The sequence below is a fragment of the Nipponia nippon genome, unplaced genomic scaffold (genome assembly GCF_047370975.1).
Source record: "Nipponia nippon isolate SJK-2023a ecotype South Korea unplaced genomic scaffold, ASM4737097v1 scaffold_26, whole genome shotgun sequence".
NCBI classification, from domain to species: domain Eukaryota; kingdom Metazoa; phylum Chordata; class Aves; order Pelecaniformes; family Threskiornithidae; genus Nipponia; species Nipponia nippon.
Genome location: NW_028262343.1, coordinates 2,553,042 through 2,571,648, shown reverse-complemented (window position 1 = coordinate 2,571,648; position 18,607 = coordinate 2,553,042). Strand labels below are relative to the sequence as shown.

Sequence of the window (18,607 nt, the reverse complement as noted above, 5' to 3'; positions counted from 1 at the left end):
AACAAATCCTGAGTAACTTCCAAGTACCCGAGTATTAAAATTAAAATGCTATTTCTGATTCATATTCAATCAAGTCACGATAAAGTTATCAAATAATATTACGAAGACATTTTCATTCGTGTAGCAGGAAAATTCATTTTGTAACTTTTTTCTTTCTTATAAATGTGACTATTTTTCACCCATAAAGACACACCAGGTCATATCTGAGTATGCATGTTTTTTGAAAACAATCCAGATGCATGTGGTAGAAAGAGTGTAAAAAAATGCTCACCATACATTTTTCTTGTTTGTTTCTTTCTCCTGTACCTGAGTATTTATGCAGAAAACAAATAAGGAGAAGGGACATCTCCAGGCTATGCTTAAAATTTCTAGCTTACTGTAAATAGGCCAGAAGAGTTTGGGTATGTGAAAACCTTAAAGCGTAACTGTAATTGAGGTTGAATTATTAGAATTGCCAGCACATCAGCAGCAGCATTCTCAGTTACATTTAATCAAAACAACATAAAAAACTTACTAGTGCATTAGTATCTAAACTTATTCCTTCTGGATGGAAATTCACAAAAAGGAACCAAGCATCTTTCTTTGAGCTTTTATGCTACGCAATCATTAATTGACAGCAAAATGTTAAAATAATATAAGCAGAGAAATAAAAATCCTTTTCTGAGGTGCCAGGCATCTCCCTCTTCTATTGATTTTAACGGGAATGATTTTGATGAGAGCTGAAACTTAGCAATCGTTTGAATCACGCTTCACTCAGCCTGATGAATCACCACAGATTTGAAAACTGCAACCTAGCACTATAGGTCCTACCTTAGTGTCCAGTGCACTCACCTACCCTTTCATTGTGGGCTTACCTCCCAACTTCTCTTATTCAAAGCTATCCTTCCCCATTTTAGTTTGCAGAAATAAGTGCGTTGTAAAAACAGCATTTCATAACTCCATGACAGTATAAGCAAAAAAGTACTATAAAAGCACAGTTGTTAAAAGGTAAGGTGCATCCCCAAGAATATCATTTAATCCCCATTACTTTGTGAGAGACTACCTCTCTCAAGCAGGAAAAGCAAAATCCAGATCAAACATAGGAAACAGAAGAGGGGAATAATAAGTAACTTACCTTTTTAAACATAACTAATGAAATAACAGCAGATGCTGTGAAAAGTGCAGCTATGATTATCATCATAATGCCAACAGGGATACTCTTATTAAGACCAGTAAGAGATGAAATCCACCCACTGAAGGAAAAAGAAAAGACAAACTTTACTAGCACAGCACATGAATCATTCAACCACAGGTATCCACATCAAGGGAAGCTTTATAACCTCCTGGTTCTGATCAACTGAATATTTTTGAAGAAAAAGTCATGGAAATTATACATGAGCATATTTCTGTTCTATAATAAGCTTTTACAGCTTAGTTGCCATTTTCCCAATGAATGCAGTGAAACTATAAGGAAAATTTTAAAGATGAGGAGAGTTGTGAAGAAATTGAGAGACATTAGAGAGTTACTCATCACCTTTTGGGTTTTTTTTGGTCATACTATCATTTCAGAATAATTTAAGACTACATGACTTCGTGGAAGAGAAAATGTCCCTAAAAAGATAGCTTCTAACTTCTTCAAAAATAAAACAAAAACATGCCACACACACAGAGCTTCTATGTGGGAAAACTCATTTAGTTATATCCACACAGTGATGCTTTCTCAATTGGGGTTAATATATTTTTTTTTAAGTAGATAGTGTCAAATTAATTAATAGAAAAGATTGCTATATCAGTATCTACTTCAAACATTTCCCCGTTCTTCAAAATTGAAACACCGACATAAAAGTACAATATCAAACTTGAAGCCACAAAAAGCAGGTTGCCTTAAGAAAAATAAAACATTAAGATGGAAAAGATTCTTCCACTGAAAAAAGCAAAAAATTTCTGTAAACCCAAACACCCTTAAAACTTTCCTCTACTTGTTTCAAATTGCTTTGATATCCCCTATGTCCAACTGGACTCTACCACAGAACTTCAAAATCCAAACTGTAATTAGCATCTTCTGATGATCTGGCTACTTTTCATACCCCTTCCCCAAGTATCCTTAAAAGCACACTCCACATACTTGGAGAGTTGGCCCTCTAAAATTACTTTTTAACTTTGTTCATGTCAATCAAGGTATCTATGAAAAAGCAAAATATTGGATTTGAGAGCAAAAATAATAAACCAGGATTTTTCCTTACACTCCAGTTCTAAAGCAATGATGTTTTGTCTGCCTTACATACATTTGGAGGTTAGCAGAAAACCACTGATACACAGAAGTGTCATTACCCAGGTACATTATTGCCAGTCATAGCTCTCTGCTATCAGCTGGCTACTACAACCACGCTTTTTGTTAATTCAAGTTTGTTGGGTTTTTTTTCCAAGAAAGATGACTGATTCCCAATAGCTTTTCCTTGTAAAATCTAAATATTAGACCTTGAAGCTTCAAATAAAAGCTATATATACATAAAAGCTTCAAGTAAAAGCTTATATACTTATAAGCATCAAAATGAAAAATCATCTATTACAGAATAAGGAGCTGACTTGGACAAATGAGCTTTTCAAATAATATCAAAGATATACAACTATATTCACCCAAATACAATGTTGACTTATTCTTCAAATTTTAGCCATAAATTTCATTAGTAAGTATACTAATATAATTAGAAATAACTAATGATACAAAATAATATTCAAACAGTATATTATTACAGACTAAATTATTCTCATTTTCTCTCAGTTTTGCTTATTTCTTTATCCTAAATATAGAGCAAATAACATCTCCACACACCACTAAAATAGGGGAGGTAATGTATAAAAGAGTAGTTCAAAGTGGCTTACATATTGAAAGATAAAATTTTGACCAGCCTAATAACAGAAGTACCTCACACTCTTGGGATATGTTTCACACGCTTTTCCTATTTAAGAGCACTCCAAAAATGCTTTTTTGAGTGCTAAATGTAACAATTCCAGTGAACACAAGATTTTTTTTTTAAAAACACACACTGTATTGCAGTTGCTATATCGAATATGAGTGTTTGTCTTACAGACAGTACAATGCTACAGAAAACAGAATACTCACCAGTTTCCCCATCTTTGAAATCCTGCAGCTTGAAGTACATGTACAGCAAACTGACAGATATATACAAAGAAGAACACAAAGAACCTGAATGAACTGTCACTCCTGAAAGAGGGGGGGGGAAAATTAAAGCAGCCAGGAAATTTATGACTTTTTACAAATACTGTAGTACCAATCTAAAATTTTTTTCTGCATGAACTAGAGGAAAAGTGCTTTGATTTATTTATGGTAACTTGAAATACCAGTAATTCTGTGGTTTTGTAGAGTGTTTATTTACTAGAGCTGCTGCTGCTTCTTTAATATAGTATTTTTGTCACTTGCACCTCTAACAGAGGGAAGAATAGCAGCAAGATACTATTCCTTAGTGTTCTGTTCATCACACAGCAGGGCCTCTTAGACTAAACATACAACTTTTGCTACAATGCATGAAGAACAGAAGTCTGCTCCACTTTCAGATTGAAGTTCACAGCGCTGGCAGGATGGGAAGAAAATATTTTACTTGTAAGAGGACATAAAATCTAATATGGAATTACTGAAACATAATGCAGATCAGAATAGTGAAGCAGCTGTTATTTAAAAACAAAATACACAAAAAATATGTTTGCTGTTTAAATTACTAAAAGGTCAGCCTGATGAAGACCGAAAGTATTAAAAGCCTGTAAAAAAACCCCAAATATAAACATACAGTCAAAATCTCAACAAAGACCTCAAGGTATTACTATCAAAACTAATGATCGCATGATATGCTTCCTACCAAATTTCTGAAGGAAGTAAAAATCACTTAAGTCACAGAACCAGATTTTGCCAATAATAGCTCTTTCTGCAGAAGGGAATTTGTTCATTTCTATTTATTCAACCAGTTCAGTTCAATAACTATTTCATTTTCAGCTGAACAAATGATTGAAAGTTGAATATGCAAGTAGTAGTTTTCCTTTTCCAAACAATAAATATTCATTAAGAAATGCTAAGGATTTACTAGATCTAAAACCCTGAAAGACAACGTGACACTAAACTCCACTAAATCAGGATTAATAATTTCATATAAAACAACACTACTAAGAGAGAGTATGTAAGATTTATAATTAGTTAATGAAAGCTACCATTTTAAAATACTGGCAATTCTCTGTATTTTTATTTTATCTCAATTTGTACCCACATTGTAACCCAAGTCATGAATAAAAGTTAGACTAGTAAATGAAAAATACTCTTCTCATTTTTTAGCCTTAAGGATATAAGAATTTAGTGTATGAGCAAATGTAAGTTAAACTATATGATTCCTCAAAGATGTGCAGGTAGAGCAATACCTCCTTGGTTAGCAAAGAGAAACATCTCATTTAGTCTAAAGGCTATGTTCAACTGCAATTTATGGCTATCAATCTTTCTCTACAAAAATTAAACTGAGAATATCCTGATTCATTTCGATGTAAAAAATAATTACCAAGAAATACTGTAAGAATACAGGAATTTAGAATCTATACATGCTGATTTTCACAAAAAAAGTTCAATTTTGCATGCAAACCAACCATTCTATTTTTAAAGACTAAGATACCACACCTCAAGCTTGTAAAGTCTGCAAAATCCAGACTGCTAAAAGCTAAGAAACATATGGGAGTTTGATTATGATATACCTGGTCTACTCATTCTTAAGAATCTCAGTCTACTTTAACTACAGACGCTGCAGGTCACTTAACAATATAAGATTTTTTAAGTGTAGAGTTTTATCAAATTAATTCAGGAAGCCAAAAATTGAAGACAACCTGCTTGTAAAGGGATAGAGATAAAATGAGAATTTTCCTTAAAATTGTTATCAGCCCAATACGAAGTTAAATATTTTCTACAACTATTATGCTAATGGTAGAAGCTATAAATAGAATAGAATAGAATAGAATAGAATAGAATAGAATAGAATAGAATAGAATAGAATAGAATAGAATATTTCAGTTGGAAGGGACCTACAACGATCATCTAGTCCAACTGCCTGACCCCTTCAGGGCTGGCCAAAAGTTAAAGCACGTTGTTAAGGGCATTGTCCAAATGCTTCTTAAACACAGACAGGCATGGGGCATCGACCACCTCTCTAAGAAGCCTGTTCCAGTGTTTGACCACCTTCTCGGTAAAGAAATGCTTCCTAATGTCCAGTCTAAACCTCCCCTGGCACAGCCTTGAACCGTTCCCACACATCCTGTCACTGGATACCAGGGAGAAGAGATCAGCACCTCCCTCTCCACTTCCCCTCCTCAGGAAGCTGTAGAGAGCAATGAGGTCGCCCCTCAGCCTCCTTTTCCCCAAACTAGACAAACCCAGAGTCCTTAGCTGGTCCTCCTCATAGGACTTGCCTTCCAGCCCTCTCACCAGCTTTGTTGCCCTCCTCTGGACATGTTCAAGGATCTTCACATCCTTCTTAAATTGCGGGACCTGGAACTGCACACAGTACTCAAGGTGAGGTCGCACCAACGCTGAATACAGCAGGATAATCACCTCTCTCAACCAGCTGGTTATACTGTGTTTGATGCACCCCAGGATGCAGTTTGCCCTCTCGGCTGCCAGGGCACACTGCTGACTCATATTGAGCCTGCTGTTAACCAGCACCCCCAGGTCCCTTTCTGCAGGGCTGCTCTCCAGCCACTCCTCTTCCAATTTATACTTGTGCCCAGCATTACTCCATCCCAGGTGCAGAATCTGGCACTTGAACTTGTTAAATTTCATACCATTAATCATTGCCCAATGCTCCAATCTATCTAGATCCCTCTGCAAGGCCTCCTGTCCCTCAAGAGAGTCAACAGCACCTCCCAGTTTAGTATCATCAGCAAACTTGCTAATGGTGCATTCAACTCCTGCATCCAGACCGTTGATAAATATATTGAACAGAACTGGCCCTAGAATTGAACCCTGAGGAACCCCGCTGGTGGCCGGTCGCCAGCCAGATGTAGTCCCATTCACTAGAACCCTTTGAGCCCTGCCCTTCAGCCAGTTCTTCACCCAGCACACCGTGAACCCACTCATCCTACAGTTGGACAACTTGTCCAGAAGGAAGCTGTGAGGGACAGTATCAAAAGCCTTACTAAAATTCAAAAAAACTACATCCACTACCTTCCCTTCATCCACTAGGCACGTGACCTTATCGTAGAAGGATATCAAATTAAACAGGACTTTCCCTTTGTGAACCCATGTTGACTGTGCCTGATGATTGCATTGTTCTTTAAATGCCTTTCAATAGCACCCAGTATGATCTGCTCCATAATTTTTCCAGGTACTGAGGTTAGACTAACAGGTCTGTAGTTTCCTGGGTCTTCTCTCACTCCCTTCTTGTAAATTGGAATAATGTTGGATAGCTTCCAGTCAGCAGAGACCTCCCCAGACTCCCAAGACCTTTGGTAGATGATCGAGAGGGGTCCTGCCGTAACATCCGCTAGCTCCTTCAATACTCTGGGATGAATCCCATCAGGCCTCATGGACTTGTGAACATTCAGGTGATACAGCTAGTCCCTTATAATTTCAGTGTCCACAAATGGAAAGTCACTGTTCCCACACTCGTGGTCCTCCGACTCAGGGGACCGGACAGCCCAAGTATTATTAAATTATCAGTATTATTTAAGACCGAGGCAAAAAAAGCATTGAATGCCTCCACTTTATCTTCATCCCTATTAGTCAGATGACCATCTTCAACAAGTATCAGTCCAATGTTTTCTTTAGACCTCCTCTTGCTACTAATGTACTTAAAAAAGCCCTTCTTGTTGTCTGACACAACATTGGCCAGTTTCAACTCTAGTTCAGCTTTGGGCTTTCATGTCTTCTCCCTGCATATACGAACCATAGCTCTGTAATCTTCCTGTGAAGCCTGACCTTGCTACCAGAGATCGTACAATTTCCTTTTCCTCCTGAGCTCCACGAGGAGTTCCCTGTTCAGCCAAGCTGGTCTTCTGCCCCGCTTTCTTGACTTTCGACACAATGAGATTGCCTGCTCCTGCACTTTTAAAAGGTGGTTCTTAAAAACTGACCAGCACTCATGGACTCCTAAGCCCTCAAAAGCAGATTCCCAGGGTACTCTGCTAAATAGCTCCCTGAATAGCTTAAAGTTTGCTCTCCTGAAGTCCAGGGTAGCAACTCTGCTGTCCTTTTTTCTCATTACACTGAAAATTTTAAACTCAACCATTTCATGGTCACTGTGGCCAAGACAGCCACCTACCATCATATCTCCCACAAGTCCTTCTCTATTCACAAACAGCAAGTCTAGGAGGGCATCTTTCCTAGTTGGCTCCCTGAGTACCTGTGACAAGAAGTTATCTTCCACAAACTTCAAGAATTTCCCAGGCTTACTCATCACAGCAGTATGGTATTCCCAGCTGATGTCTGGGAAGTTGAAATCACCCATAAGGACAAGGGCTACCGATCCAGAGATTTCTCCTAATTGCCTATAGAATAACTCTATCATCCTGCTATCATCCTGGCTGGGCGATCGGTAGTAGACACACGCTACACCATCTCCTTTGTTTTCCATCCCCCTAATCCTCACCCAGAGGCGCTCAACCACATCATCACTAACTGTAAAGGCTGTACAATCAAACCTCTCCCTTACACACAGTGCAACTCCTCCACCTCGCCTGCCCTGCCTATCCCTCCTGAACAGCCTGTAGCCCTCCATCCCAGCACTCCAGTTGTGGGAGTCATTCCACCAAGTCTCGCTAATACCAATGATATCATAGCTATGGGAACTGATCAATGCTTCCAGTTCATCCTGCTTGTTTCTCATACTGCGTGTGCTGGTGTACAAGCATTTCAGATGTGCTCCTGAACCTTCCGTGCTCCCAGGAGCAAATACTTTTAAAATATTTTAGAGGATATTCTATGATATTCCTAACTGTTGCCATCAACATTTCAGATACAGCAACTGAATTAATGGCAAACATTCTACTTGTTTCTAATGAAATCATATTAAAGGATTATCATAATGATAAACAAGCAAATTCAGGAATGTTAATGCATTTCAACAAGTATAGTAATTTTTTTTACAATATACTAACAAAATACACTAACTTAAGTCAAGCTGAAGTTCTTACCTGAAAGCTCCATAAAGTGGTCTGTACCAGCAGACAAAAGAACAAGGGGTAAAAAGCAAGAACCATAGGATACTCAATCCAAAATCAACCCCTCGCGTAGCATCAACGTAAAACCAGGCCAAACAGCCAAAGATATTAAGAAACAGTGTCACTGTATGGACTGCAGAAGCAAAAGCAAAAAAGTCTTAATTAAATTATGTTCATATAATAAATTACAGCTGTTAAAGTAATACCCAAACTGTGCATTTTTAAACAAAACATAAGCATGCTGACAATAAATCAAAATCTTCTCTCAGCAATAAGCTGATTTTTATAGTTTTCTAACTTTCGGGTTAAAGCCAGTATTCACAAGTGAAAGTACTGAACATGAAAACTCATGAAGTGAAGAAAAAAAAAACATTATAAAAATAAAATATTTTCAAACCTAAAATGAAAAAAAGAGGTTTCCAGAGCTGCAATAACTGATACTTCTTCTACAGTAATTACTGCATACAGATATTTGCACTTTTCTTAACATGCTGGTTATTTATTTTCACTTACAATCAGGCAAGGAAATGAGTGCAGGACTGTCAGCCTTAATATTACAATACAAAACTACTGGATTTTTTTTTTTTTTTTAGAGAAAAGCTTATAAATTACATAAAATACATCATACATTTAGCACTGTACACATTCTAATTTGAAAAGCAAATTTTCAAAAAACATCTTTTAATGAAAAGCTCTTTGTCTTACACATAATAAAGCAAAAAAACCTACTTAGTAAAAAAGTTTCTCAGAAAAACAAGACCTGCAAGAAGCCGTTCTAGATCCTTTAAAACATATTGCATATTCAAATATTTCTTATAACACTGGTCTTAAACATCTGCCTTTTTGGTGCTCAGTTCCTAGCTCAATACTGGCATTTTCTCATTGGCAGACCTTGTTACAGGTTAACTTCTGAATTTCTACTAAAGAAAATGCATTGGCATTACAACTTCACAGTTTATTTCAAATATATTTAGTTCCTGGAACAGAAAAAGATACAGCAGTAGTAAAAAACATTACAACTACTACTTTCATGCTATCTGGCACAAAAGTTAGTTCTACCAGACGTAAAAGATGAACATGAATTTCTGTCTTTGTTCAGCAATAACTAGTGATTCAGAAGTAATTTTGCAGTCTCAGAGGACAGTTTCTATCCTCGTGGACCAGGACAAAATACAGTATTTATAATTGAGAGTGCACAAGCAGCTCCTTACAGCAATGATTTTTTTATTTAAGTCTTTTGTGGTTTAACCCCAGTTGGCAACCAAGCACCACACAGCTGCTCGCTCACTGTCCCCCTCCCCTGGTGGGATGGGGGACAGAATCAGAAGAAAAAAAAAAAAGCAAAACTCTTGGGTTGAGATAAAAACAGTTTAATAGGACAGCAGAGGAAAAGAAAATAATAATTATAATAATTATTATAATAATGATAAAAGAATATACAAAACAAGTCAGGCACAATGCAATTGCTCACCACCTGCTGACTGATGACCAGCCAGTCTCCCCCAGCAACAGTCACTGCCCCCCGGCCAACTCCCCCCAGCTTATATACTGAGCATTATGTCATATGGTATGGACTATCCCTTTGGCCAGTGTGGGTCAGCTGTCCTGGCTGTGCCCCCTCCCAGCTTCTTGTGCACCTGGCAGAGCATGGGAAGCTGAAAAGTCCTTGACTAGTGTAAGCACTACTTAGCAACAACTAAAACATCAGTGTGTTATCAACATTATTCTCCTACTAAATCCAAAACACAGCACTATACCAGCTCATATAAAGAAAATTAACTCTATCCCAGCTGAAACCAGGACAGTATCCACCCTTTATTCCATACCATATACATCATGCCCAGGTCCTACCCTTTCCAATACAAGGAACAAGAGTAAGTGCCGGATTTTGCTCCTGGGACATGGCAACCCTGGACGTACATACAGACTGGGGAACGAGAGGCTGGAGAGCAGCCCCACGGAGAGGGATCTGGGGGTTCTGGTCGACGGCAAGTTGAACGTGAGCCAACAGTGTGCCCTGGCTGCCAGGAGGGCCAACCGTGTCCTGGGGTGCATCAAGCACTGTATTGCTAGCCGGTCGAGGGAGGCGATTGTCCCGCTCTACTCTGCACTGGTGCGGCCTCATCTTGAGTACTGTGTGCAGTTTTGGGCCCCACAGTACAAAAAGGATACGGAGCTACTAGAGAGTGTCCAGAGGAGAGCCACAAAGATGGTGAAGGGTTTAGAGGGGAAGCTGTATGAGGAGCGGCTGAAGTCACTTGGTCTGTTCAGCCTGGAGAAGAGGAGACTGAGGGGAGACCTCATCGCGGTCTACAGCTTCCTCACAAGGGAAGGAGGAGGGGCAGGTGCTGATCTCTTCTCCCTGACGACCAATGATAGGACCCGAGGGAATGGCAGGAAGATATGCCAGGGGAGGTTTCGGTTGGACATTAGGAAAAGGTTCTTCGCCCAAAGGGTAGTGGAGCATTGGAACAGGCTCCCCCGGGAGGTAGTCATGGCGCCAAGCCTGACAATATTTAAGAAGCATTTGGACAACGCCCTCAGACATATGGTGTGATTTTGAAGGTTGTCCTATGCAGGGACAGGAGTTGGACTTGATGATCCTTATGGGTCCCTTCCAACTCAGGACATTGTATGTTTCTATGATTCCAATTAAACACCACCACTTTTCCTGTCTTTTGATATATACACACAGAGATCATGCCCTTAGTCTATGGGCCATCCCTCTAAAATGTCCGTTGAGTTCATTTAGTCCATGACTTTGGGATTCATCTGTCATAACAGTCCTTCAGGGCAGGAGAGATGGTGTGTGGTGTTGGATTGTTGCATGCTGAAGCCAGTTCTGGTTCCATCACATCTGCACTTCGCTTGGTTTCATCAAAGTTCATTCTTCATTAATCTGGGCGATTCATAGAATCATAGAATCATTAAAGTTGGAAAGGACCTCTGAGATCATAAAGTCCAACCTGTTAGCCTAACTGCCTGGTCCACCTCTAAACCATGTCCCTAAGCACCACATCCACATGTTTTTTGAATACTTCCAGGGACTGTGATTGTACCACTTCCCTGAGCAGTCTGTTCCAATGCCTAACCACTCTCTCCGTGAAGAAATTTTTCCTAATATCTAATCTAAATCTCCCCTGGCACAACTTGAGGCCATTTCCTCTTGTCCTATCACTCGTTACTAGGGAGAAGAGACCAACCCCCACCTCGCTACAACCTCCTTTCAGGTTGTTGTAGAGATCAATAAGGTCTCCCCTCAGCCTCCTCTTCTCCAGACTAAACAACCCCAGCTCCCTCAGCCGCTCCTCATAAGACTTGTTCTCTAGACCCTTCACCAACTTCATTGCCCTTCTTTGGACATGCTCCAGCACCTCAGTGTCCTTCTTGTAGTGAGGGGCCCAAAACTGAACACAGTACTCGAGGTGCGGCCTCACCAGTGCCGAGTACAGGGGCACTATCACTTCCCTGGTCCTGCTGGCCACTCTATTCCTGATACAGGCCAGGATGCCATTGGCCCTCTTGGCCACCTGAGCACACTGCTGGCTCATGTTCAGGCGGCTGTCAACCAGCACCCCCAGGTCCTTTTCTGCCAGGCAGCTCTCCAGCCACTCCTCCCCCAGCCTGTAGCGTTGCATGGGGTTGTTGTGACCCAAGTGCAGGACCCGGCACTTAGCCTTGTTGAATCTCATGCAGTTGGCCCCAGCCCAACGATCCAGCCTGTCCAGGTCACTCTGCAGGGCCTTCCTATCCTCCAGCAGATCAACGCTCCCTCCCATCTTGCTGTCGTCCACAAACTTACTGAGGGTGCACTCGATCCCCTCATCCAGATCATTGACAAAGATATTAAACGGAACCGGCCCCAATACTGAGCTCTGAGGAACACGACTCATGACCGGCCGCCAACTGGATTTGACTCCATTCACCACCGCTCTCTGGGCTCGGACATTCAGCCAGTTTTTTACCCAGCAGAGAGCGCACTCTTGCTGTAATACCGTTGATATGGCACATAGTAATCATTGAAGTGATGACATCCAGTATTATATAGCAAATAACATCATACAGTTCAGTTCATTGGCTATTCACACCCAAAATGAAATCCCCTTGAGGTATACATTGGACTTCCCCATCCTTCCATATCACCCACCAAGTGCACCCAGGTCCTTGAGCAAAAGCAGTTTCATGAATGGGTTTGCCTTTCCCTGAGGCAGGAAGAACCCAGACTGTCTTCCCCAGCATATTTATGTGTGCTATAGGGACTTTATCCCCTTCTACAGTATGTAAAAGTCTTGACTGGGCAGGGCCAGCTCAATTGGCAGATCCCCTAGTGTTGACTAACCAGGTGGCCTTTGCTAAATATGTATCCCAGTGTTTGAATGTCCCAGCACCCATTGCTTTTAGTGTAGTCTTTAACAGTCAATTGTATCGCTCAATTTTCTTGGAGGCTGGTGCATGATAGGGGATGTGATATACCCACTCAATGCCATGCTCCTTGGCCCAGGTGTCTATGACGTTGTTTTGGAAATGAGTCCCATTGACTGACTCAATTCTTTCTGGGGTGCCATGTCGCCATAGGACTTGCTTTTAAAGGCCCAGGATAGTGTACCGGGCAGCGGCATGGGGGACGGGATATGTTGACTGACTCAATTCACCTTCCCCTTCAGCAGTTACTGGGACTTGTCCTATAGGACTCCATACAGCAGCTTTCCATCTCTGATGCTTCCCCACAAGACGACAGGACCCATCGGTGAACAGGGCATATTGCTTCTCATTTTCTGGCAGTTTATTATACAGTGGGGCCTCCTCAGCACGCGTCACCTCCTCCTCTGGCGATATTCCGAAATCTTTGCCTTCTGGCCAGTCCATGATCACTTCTAAGATTCCTGGGCGACTGGGGTTTCCTATTTGAACCCGTTGTGTGATCAGTGCGACCCACTTACTCCATGTCGCATCAGTTGCATGATGTGTACAGGGGATCCTCCCTTTGAACATCCAGCCCAGCACCAGCAGTCGGGGTGCCAGGAGCAGCTGTGCTTCAGTACCAACCACTTCTGAAGCGGCTCGAACCCCTTCATATGCTGCCAAAATCTCTTTTTCAGTTGGAGTATAGCCAGCCTTGGATCCTCTGTATCCCTGACTCCAAAACCCTAGGGGTCGACCTCAAGTCTCCCCTGGTGCTTTCTGCCAGAGGCTTCAGGTAGGGCCATTCTCCCTAGCTGCGGTGTAGGGCACATTTTTTACATCTTGAGCTGCCCGGACTGGCCCAAGGGCTACTGCATGAACTATCTCCTGTTTAATTTGTTCAAAGGCTTGTCGTTGCTCAGGGCCCCCTTTGAAATCGTTCTTCTTCTAGGTCACTTGATAGAGAGGGCTTAGGATGAGACTGTAATTTGGAATATGCATTCTCCAAAAACCCACAACGCCCAAGAAAGCTTGTGTTTCCTTTTTCCTGGTTGGTGGGGACATGGCTGTTATTTTGTTGATTACATCCATTGGGATCTGATGACACCCATCTTGCCATTTTATTCCTAAAAGCTGGATCTCCTGTGCAGGTCCCTTGACTTAACTTTGTTTTATGGCAAAGCCAGCCTCCAGAAGGATTTGAACTATTTCTCACACACTTCTTCTGCTGTATTGCCCCACATGATGATGTCATCAATGTATTGCAGGTGTTCCGGAGCCCCACCCTGTTCCAATGCAGTCTGGATCAGTCCATGGCAAATGGTGGGGCTGTGTTCCCACCCCTGGGGCAGTCGATGCCAGGTGTATTAGAGGCCCCTCCAAGTGAAAGCAAACTGTGGCCTGCATTCCGCTGCCAAGAGGACTGAGAAAAACACATTAGCGATGTCAATTGTGGCATATCACTTGGCGACCTTTGACTCCCGTTCGGATTGAAGTTCTAGCATGTCCAGCACAGCAGCACTCAGAGGTGGCGTGACTTCATTCAGGCCCCGATAGTCTACTGTTAGTCTCCACTCTCCATTAGACTTTCGCACTGGCCATGTGGGACTGTTAAAGGGTGAGCGAGAGTTGCTGATCACTCCTTGGATCTCCAGTCGATGAATCAGCTTATGGATGGGAATCAGGGAGTCTCGGTTGGTGCGATATTGCTGCCAGTGCACCGTTGTGGTGGCCATTGGTACCTGTTGTCCTTTGACCCTCAGCAACCCCACAACAGAAGGGTCCTTTGAGAGACCGGGCAGGGTAGACAGCTGTTTAATTTCCTCCATCTCCAAGGCAGCTATACCAAAAGCCCACCGGTACCCTTTTGGGTCCTTGAAATACCCTCTCCTGAGGTAGTCTATGCCAAGGAAGCACGGGGCCTCTGGGCCACTCATTCCCAGTTAGGCTCACTTTGGCCTCCAATACAGTTATCTGTTGGGATCCCCCTGTCACTCCAGAAATACAGATGGATTCTGCCCCTTTATAGCTTGATGGCATTAGGGTACACTGTGCACAGGTGTCCACTAGAGCCTTCTACTCCTGTGGGTCTGACGTGCCAGGCCATCGAATCCACACAGTCCAGTAAAACCCATTGTTCCTTTCCTCCACCTGGCTGGTGATTCCCTAAGCGTTCTAAATCCCCCGTTCGTGACAAATTGGCATAGTTTGCAGGATCCTAAATCAGGATTCGTGACATCCTTTGCTCCACCTGGCTGGAGGAAGGGCCCCTCTAGTCTTGGTCATAGTATCTGTTACTCACTTCTTGTAAATATGAGTCAGGAGTTCCTTCATTACAATCAGGAGTAAGATCAGCCCTTCTACTCTGTCTGGGGAACTGCCCACTGGAGCAGCAGTTTTCCTGGAAGAACCCCTTGTGTGATTGTTTTTCCTTGCAACACACGTACCCGTGCCTCTAGGGTCGAGGTAGGTTTGCCATCCCACTTCCTCATGACCTCTCTGTGGTCATACAGGTATAACCATAGGGTGCCCCATGGTGTGTACCCTCTATATCCTCTCTCTTGAGCAGAAGAACGCTGAGATACTGGTAAATACAGGTGGAGAGTAGGACCTATCCTCTTCGAGCTGCTGGACCTCCTGAGATAGTTTCTCCACAGCTGAGACAAGGGAGGAAGAGAGACTTTCTTTGTATTGTCAGAGTTGGCCAGCCAATTCATCCACTGTTTATCCCTCTCCATCTTTCCAGGTCATTACTGCCAATGAGTTGGCATATGACAATGATGCACTCCGTACAAACTTCCGCCACATGGGTTGTGTGCACTGGACTTCATCAGGATCTTTGCATAACTGCTTGTTATCTAGGTCACTATAAATCACCTCCAGCATGGCTAATTCCCTCAGGTACTGGATACCTCTCTCCATGGTGGTCCACTTGCCTGCGTGACATAGAACATCTTCCTTGAAGGGATACCTTTCCTTCACACCTGACAGGAGTCGCCTCCAGAGGCTGAGGACTTGTGCCCCTTTTCCAATCGCTTTGTCAACGCCCCCTTCCCTAGAAAGGGATCCCAGCTGCTTGGCTTCCCTACCCTCTAATTCCAGGCTACTGGCCCCGTTATCCCAGCATCGGAGCAGCCAGGTGACAATGTGCTTGCCTGGATGACGACTGAAATCTTTTCACATCTCTCACAGCTCACTCAAGGATAGGGATCGGGTGGTCACCATCTCATTTATGGGTTCTGCCTCTTCCTCCTCCTCTCCTTGTGATGGCCCTGCTTTTTCATCATCCCTTTCTAAGTGAGCTGACTTTTGCTTCCAAGATTTCTTCTTGTGTATAGGGGCGACTGATACTGGCACAGGTTGGTTCTCTGGTTCAGCTGCAGTGCCTGTCGCCGTGGTTTGAGCAGATATGGTGCCTGTCGTGGGGGTTTGAGTAGCTACAGTGCCTGTCACAGGGGTTTGGAGTAACCGTAATGCCTGTCACTGAGTTTTGAGTAGCCAGAATGCTTGTTGCGGTGGTTGGAGTAACTGCAGTGCTTGTCGCCAGGGTTGGAGTATCCGCAGTATTCTTAAATAGTTGTTTAACCCTGAGCAAGACCTGACACACATTCAGGAGACATAGCAATAGGAACATGCTGCTTTGAACATCCCAAGGATATTCAAAGTTCTCAAAAGCTATTGTAATTAGCCTGGAGAAGAAGGGGAAGATGGAGGAAGGTGTCTCTCCCAAAGGTTGGCTCTCCGAGGAGAAAAAGTAAAAAGTGTAATTACTAATAATTTCTGATAGAAGGCTCCCGAAGTACAGAGGTGGCAGCAATGCTGAGTACAAATATGAGATTGATCTCATGACCAATAATTTTTTCATACCATAAGCCACTGTTACACAGTACAGGAAAGCAATAACCTTAATCCATTTCCCAGAGATGATAAACAGTATATATGGCAAGTAAGGTGTTACATAACACAACTCTGAGAACAAATACAACTCTGAGAGCAAATGAATCAACATTGTGACCAGCGATTACTAAACTAATATAACAAATGCTTATAACAAATTTGTTTTAACGTGCTCTGGTCAGATCTGTCATTATCTCAACCCTTCGAGCCCCATGTTGGGCACCAAAAAGGACTGTTGCGGTTTAACCTGTCGGCAACCAAGCACCACACAGCCACTCGCTCACCTTCCCCACCCCCCATCATAGAAGGCCACTAGGTTGGTCAGGCAGGACTTGCCCTCGGTGAAGCCATGCTGGCTGTCTCGAATCACCTCCCTGTCCTCCATGTGCCTTAGCATAGCTTCTAGGAGGATCTGTTCCATGATCTTCCCAGGCACAGAGGTGAGGCTGACAGGTCGGTAGTTCCCAGGGTCCTCCTTTCTACCCTTTGTAAAAATGGCTGCAATGTTTCCCTTTTTCCAGTTACCAGGGACTTCACCTGACTGCCATGACTTTTCAAATATCACGGAGAGTGGCTCGGCAACTACATCAGCTAATTCCCTCAGGACTCTGGGATGCATCTCATCGGGTCCCATAGACTTATCTATGTTCAGATTCCTCAGGTGGTCTCGAACCTGATCTTCTCTTACAGTGGGAAGGACTTTGCTCCCCCAGTCCCTGCCTTGAGGTCCATCCACTCGAGAGGTGTGGGAAGAGAGATTGCCATTGAAGACTGAGGCAAAAAAGTCATTGAGTACCTCAGCCTTCTCTGTGTCTGTTGTTACCAGTTTGCCAGTCGTGTTCATCAGACCTTCCTTTTCTGGTTAACGTATCTGTAGAAGCCCTTCTTATTATTCCTTGCGTCCCTTGCCAAGTTCAGCTCCAGCCGAGCCTTGGCCTTTTTGACCCCATCCCTACACAACCATTCAGCGTCCCTATACTCTTTCCAGGATATCTGTTCCTGCCTCCACTGCCTGTGCATTTCCTTTTTGCCCTTTAGTTTGACCAGGTGGTCTTGACTCAGCCATGCTGGTCTCTTGCCTTTCTTTCCTGATTTCTTACACATGGGGATCAAGAGCTCTTGTGCCCTATGGAAAGCATCCTTCAAGATCTGCCAGCTCTGTTCTGCTCCCTTGTCCCTGAGGGCAGTTTCCCAGGGGGTCCCATTGACTAACTCCTTGAACAGCTGGAAGTTTGCTTTCCTAAAATTCAGGGTCCTGACTTTACTCTTTGCCTGTCCCATATCCCTCAGGACTGCAAACTCCACCAGTGCATGATCACTGCAGCCCAGGCTGCCTCCAATCTTGATGTCACCAATTAGCTCACCTGCATTGGTGACCAACAAGTCCAGTAACACATCCCCTCTGGTAGGACTGTCTATTACCTGGCCTAAGATGTTATCCTCGATGCACTCCAGGAGTCTCCTGGATTGCCTACAGCTCCCTGTGTGACTTTTCCAGCAGATGTCAGGGTGGTTGAAATCCCCCAGCAGGATAAGAGCCTGCGAGCGCAATGCCTCCTGTAGCTGGAGTAAGAAGGCTTCATCAATAGGCTCCCCTTGATTGGATGGCCTGTAGTAAACACCATCCACAAGGTTCCCTTTGTTGCCTCGGTCTCTAATTCTTACCCATAAGCTTTCAACCTGCTCGTGGTTATTCTTCAGAGACAGCTCTTCTCAATCTATCTTGACAAAGAGGGCAGCCCCTCCGCCCCTCCTTCCTCGCCTGTCCCTTCTGAACAGCCTGTAGCCATTGATAGCTGCGCTCCAGTCGTGGGATTCGTCCCACCAAGTTTCAGTAATGGCAACTAGGTCGTAGCTTTCTAGCAGCATGGTGGCTTCCAGCTCCTCTTGTTTGTTGCCCATGCTGCGTGCGTTGGTGTAGAGGCATTTCAGCTGGGCTGTCGGCTATGTCACCTTCTTAGAGGAACACACCTTAATTCCTTTGAGGTATTTCACCATGTTCCCCTGTTGGCTCCTGTTAACTCAGGAGCCCCTGGCTCCTCTCCGTAAGACTTCAAGTGTGCTCCAGTGTGCCCAGCATGTCTCAGAGCAACAGGATGAGGGCCCTCGCTAGCACCCTATCCCT

The 18,607-nt window shown here is 43.2% G+C and overlaps 1 protein-coding gene across 8 annotated transcripts in view; it reads right to left on the bottom strand.

Annotated features, from left to right (window-relative positions):
- The window catches only part of LOC104014005 (secretory carrier-associated membrane protein 1), a 92,800-nt gene that overhangs the window by 16,807 nt on the left and 57,386 nt on the right, over positions 1 to 18,607 (bottom strand). For all 8 annotated transcript variants that reach the window (XR_015705884.1, XM_087762630.1, XM_087762631.1 and 5 more), the window contains 3 exons: positions 8,158 to 8,317; positions 3,104 to 3,205; positions 1,115 to 1,232 (listed from right to left, as the gene is read on the bottom strand). Coding sequence is in view for 7 of the 8 variants with exons in the window: in XM_087762630.1 (XP_087618756.1) it covers positions 1,115 to 1,232; positions 3,104 to 3,205; positions 8,158 to 8,317 (380 nt within the window). In the remaining variant the exon portion in view is untranslated. The remainder of the gene's footprint in view (positions 1 to 1,114; positions 1,233 to 3,103; positions 3,206 to 8,157; positions 8,318 to 18,607) is intronic.